The sequence below is a fragment of the Myotis brandtii genome, unplaced genomic scaffold, assembly GCF_000412655.1.
Source record: "Myotis brandtii unplaced genomic scaffold, ASM41265v1 scaffold708, whole genome shotgun sequence".
In the NCBI taxonomy this organism is placed as follows: domain Eukaryota; kingdom Metazoa; phylum Chordata; class Mammalia; order Chiroptera; family Vespertilionidae; genus Myotis; species Myotis brandtii.
In genome coordinates, this window is record NW_005370777.1 from 75,906 (window position 1) to 80,347 (window position 4,442).

General features: G+C 43.4%; 1 protein-coding gene and 1 pseudogene across 1 annotated transcript in view; one reads left to right on the forward strand and one right to left on the reverse strand.

Annotated features, from left to right (window-relative positions):
• The window catches only part of UTP20 (UTP20 small subunit (SSU) processome component), a 76,363-nt gene extending 75,680 nt beyond the window's left edge, over positions 1 to 683 (reverse strand). Inside the window, exon 1 of the mRNA XM_005882368.2 lies at positions 472 to 683. Coding sequence (XP_005882430.1) covers positions 472 to 516 — 45 coding nt within the window. The 5' untranslated portion in view covers positions 517 to 683. The remainder of the gene's footprint in view (positions 1 to 471) is intronic.
• A 2,630-nt stretch (positions 684 to 3,313) lies between these two features.
• The window catches only part of LOC102249696, a 5,491-nt pseudogene continuing 4,362 nt past the window's right edge, over positions 3,314 to 4,442 (forward strand).

The following is a 4,442-nucleotide window of genomic DNA, read 5'->3' on the forward strand; positions in this document are numbered from 1 at the left end:
GTTCTCAACCTTCCTAATGCCGCGACCCTTTAATACAGTTCCTCATGTTGTGGTGACCCCCAATTTCATTGTTACAAATTGAACATAATTAAAGCATAGTGATGAATCACAAAAACAATATGTAATTATATATGTGTTTTCCGATGGTCTTAGGCGGCCCCTGTGAAAGGGTCGTGGGGTCTCGAACCACAGGTTGAGGACCTAAGGAATTCGCCTGTCAGAGTGAGTTTAACTCCGGCGGAAGGGGATCCTAAGCACTGCGGACCCCACAAACCACGGGCGAAATTAGCTGCTAGACTTCTTTCTCCGCCCCATGTTTACTACACGCGGAGAGCCCCCCCTTTCGCTGGAGCCTCCGGGCAAGTGACTCCGGCGAAGCCCAGAACCCTGCGGCCCCCGGATCCCGCTCAGGGCCAACTCCACGGCTGGGATTCCAGCGGCCCTGGCCCCCGGCCCCGGCCCCTCGCTCACCCGGTGTGTGTTCTCCGTCTTGTGGGAAACCGGCTTTGGCTTCATGGCGGCGGGGCGGCGGCGGCCCACGAGGGCCCGGGGAGAGGTCGGAGGGATGCAACAGAAGGGAACGAGGGGAAACTCGTTGACACACTTGCGCTCTCGGATCCCCAGGTGTCCAAACTCTTTCTCACGTGCGACCGGCGCGCCTGGGCGCCGCCATGTTGGAAACGGGGAGGAGCCTGGGAGGGTCACGTGGGCGGAAGGAGGGGACGGAGCAGGCGCACCCTCGGGGGAGCCGGGGACGGGGAGGCGCCGGCTGGTGGGTAGGTCGGTGGAGTTCTTTTTACTCCCTTTAGTAAAGGTATATAAGGAAAATGTGTATTTTTATTACAAAAGAAACCGTGTATAACATTATCAGCTCACACTCACCACCACTTAGTATGTATCCTGCACCCTGCGAAGTTCTTCACGTTCATAGTTTCACAGGAAAGCGCGAATCAGGAACCTTTGTCTAGAAATATGTGGTAAAGATTTATTCAAGGTTCCCAGGGTTTGCAAACAGAAAATACAGCTAGGCACAACCCAGAGTATTCTGAGAAAGGAAAGAAAAGCTGGGGGTTCTTATAGTTTAAATTGTATTCTTGAGAAGGATCAGTCCTGCATCCTTAGCCTCTGGATTGATGCACGATGATACACCTGCAGATGACCCCTGGTCTGGATCTGTGTCCATTCTTTCCTGAATCCCTCAGGGGGGTAATCAGAGGGTTATCTGAGGTCTGTTGCAAGATGGTACACCTGCAGATGACCCCTGGTTTGGATCTGAGTCCCTCAGGGGGGTAATCAGAGGGTTATCTGAGGTCTGTGGTATATGCAGGCATTGACACAGCCTTTCCCCATATCTCCAACTACTTGATTTTCGTAATGTAGCAGCTTCACTATAGTGACTCCATTTTATTTCTTCGCTCAGTTCCTCAAGCACTGTGAATGCTGCGTGAATATAAATGAGGCACCTATTTTTAAGCCCCTTTGGCATATGAAGGAAGGAAGGTAAGTGCAGTCTTGCAGAGGTCGCTCAGCTCCAAAGTCTGATACTCCTTATTTTGTTGTTAAATTTATCTTTATTGTTGAGAGTATTACAGATGTCCCTCTTTTTTTCTCCCACGGACCCCTTCCACCCTGTACCTCTTCGCCCAGGCCTTCATCACACTATTGTCTGTGTCCAGGGGCTCTGCATATATGCATATAAGTTCCCCGGTTAATCATTCCCTAAAGTTTGATATTCTTGACTTGGAGGTTTTTAAAGACATCATCTCTGATCCTGTGGCAACCTTGTGAGGTAAGCAGGGTAGATGTAATTCCCTATGATGAACAATCAGCAGTGGCCAGGAAGGTGATACTCTACCAAGAAGTGAAAAATAGAAATTTTAAATTAAAAAAAAACTTATAATTTCATGCACAGCCATTAACATTTTGGTGTTTTCCCCATCACTCTAATGTCATGTTGTTAAACATAATTGTACAAACAGTTGTGTGTGAATACTGTATGCATATTTTTTCACTGATTCATTGAAATATTTTTTGAGAGTTTACTATGGCCATGCATTGTTCTATGAGCTGAACAACACAGACAATAGGAATATTAATAATAATAATTCTGTTTGGAAATATTTAGTCTGAGGTGCTTACATCTTAGATAGCTAAGGAGAGATGTTAAGTAGACAATTGAAAACATCTCTGCTTACAGCTCACTGTAGAGGTCAGGGCTGAAGGTGTGTATTAAATATCTTACATGCACTTTACTGAAAGTGTGATGTACTTAAAGCCATGGAACTGGAGGAGATCATTTAGGGAGAAAGTGATAAAAAGGAGGATGAAGAAGAGAAGACCCAAGTTTAACCCTGGAGTGCTCCAACAATTAGCAGTGGCCAGGAAGGTGATAGTCCACCAAGAAGTCACCAGAACCCCAATGCCCAGGAATAACTTTGTCACAAAAGCTGTGCAGTCACAGTATTATAAGCATTCATCATTTTATAGACTAGGGAAGCTCAGAGAAATAAAATGACTCATGTGAGATGACAGTAAATGAACAGCAGAACTGGGAGCTATAATCCAGGTGTCCTCACCCCCAGTTTAATAACTTTTCTATTACAATCAACTTTACTTCACGCTAGGTACAAAAGATGGTGGAAGATATTTCAAATCCCAGCACAGTCCCAAAGGCTTTTGAACTGGGTTTGGCTGGGGAATATATTATTTTATGTCAGCGGCAGATTTTCTTTCCTAATGATTCCTTGCGCAAAACAGCGTGGGATGAAACACTGCCTTGATTGCACATTAATCAGATCATCTGGATGAAGATAATTCATATTAACAAGGCCTTTTATTTATAAAGGACTTGGAGGTTTTCAAAGACTTCAGCATCCATCATCTCTGATTCTGTGGCAGCCTTGTGAGGTAAGCGGAGTAGATATAATTTTCATCATATTATAGCTGAAGAAGTAAAATAACCCCAGAGACAGCAAGTGACTTAGCCAAGGTCATGTATCTTTAATTGCCGGTGTCAGGCTTTTTATTCCACATTGAAAGGAATTGTTGCCACATGCATTTTCCCAGATGACTAATAGCTTACACTTTGTAGCTGTGACTACATACCAGATAATATTCCAAGTGCTTTGCATATAATGACTCATTTACTCTTCTGATAAAGTAAGTTCTATGATCCCCATTTACTGATGGGAAAACTGAGGCACAGAGAGACTAATGAACTTGCTCAAAGTCATACAGTCTCAGAAAGCAGTCCGAGCTGGAACCCAGACATAGGCAGGCTGTATCCAGAATCTGTGCTCTTAGCCACCGCACTATGCTACCTCCAGTTAGGATGTGGAAGCAATTTTATGATTCAGGTAGCTCATAAGCACACTTCAAAGAGTCTTTGAGATTAAGTTCAGACATCTTATTGCTCTTAGACTGTCATAAGCCCTGTCATGTGTATGGCCACTAGATCTTATTATCTACTTATGTGATAGAGAGATGTGATCAAAATTTTATTTTTAGACTATTCACCTGGGCAGGGTGGAAGAAGCCTTGTGCGTAAAAATAGCTACTTTGGCATCAATGTTGAAAAGTGTTTATAGGTAGGAGTGAACTGCCTTCTGCAGAAAAACAATGCTCAGTCATCACTCTCTTTTTTAAAAAGATTTCATTAGTAATGCTGAGGAGTATAGAAGACATCTATTCCCCATTCTTTCGGTTGCAGTATTTCGATTTTCCTTTAGGAAATCCCCTCCTTATTTAGTCTTAGTCGATGTGGTTTCAGTACTAACCCAGCCATCCCCTATCTCCAGGGTTGCATGCATGATCCTGGCCCAGGTCCCATGTATCTCCCTGAAAAAAAAAACCAAATGGTTGGTCAAGGACAGGTGTGTGATCCTGGTCAGTCTAATGAAAGTTGTCCCTAGGACTTTTACTTGAACTATTGAAAAACAGACATTCTCTTTCACTTAATAACTAATACAATGAAATATAAGCTGGAGGCTACTGGTGGCCATCTTGCCCCATGGGAGTATTTGCATGAGAATGAATCGAAGACAGGCAAGAGTAGAACCAAGTGATGGAGAGAATTAGGTTCCTAATGACAAATTTGGGGCATCTAGATCTAGCTGTGTCTACCCTTGGACTTTGCAATAACATAAGCCAAAAAATTCCGTTGTGTGTTTAAGCAAATCTAAGTCAGATTTCTGTTGCTTGCAACCTAGATCAATTTTCCTGATTAATAAATTGTTCTGCTTAATACAGGTCTAATTCCTGCTATGCCTGAAAGCTAAACTATATCCATTATCTAATGCCACAGTAAAGCTGCATGGAAAAAAGCCACAGTGGTGTCCAACAAGTCTGTGGTTGATTGGGTGATTCTGCTCTTCTGGGTTAGCCTTGGCTGATCTTTCTTCTTTTTTTTCTTTTTTTTTTAAATTAAATCTTTATTGTTCAGA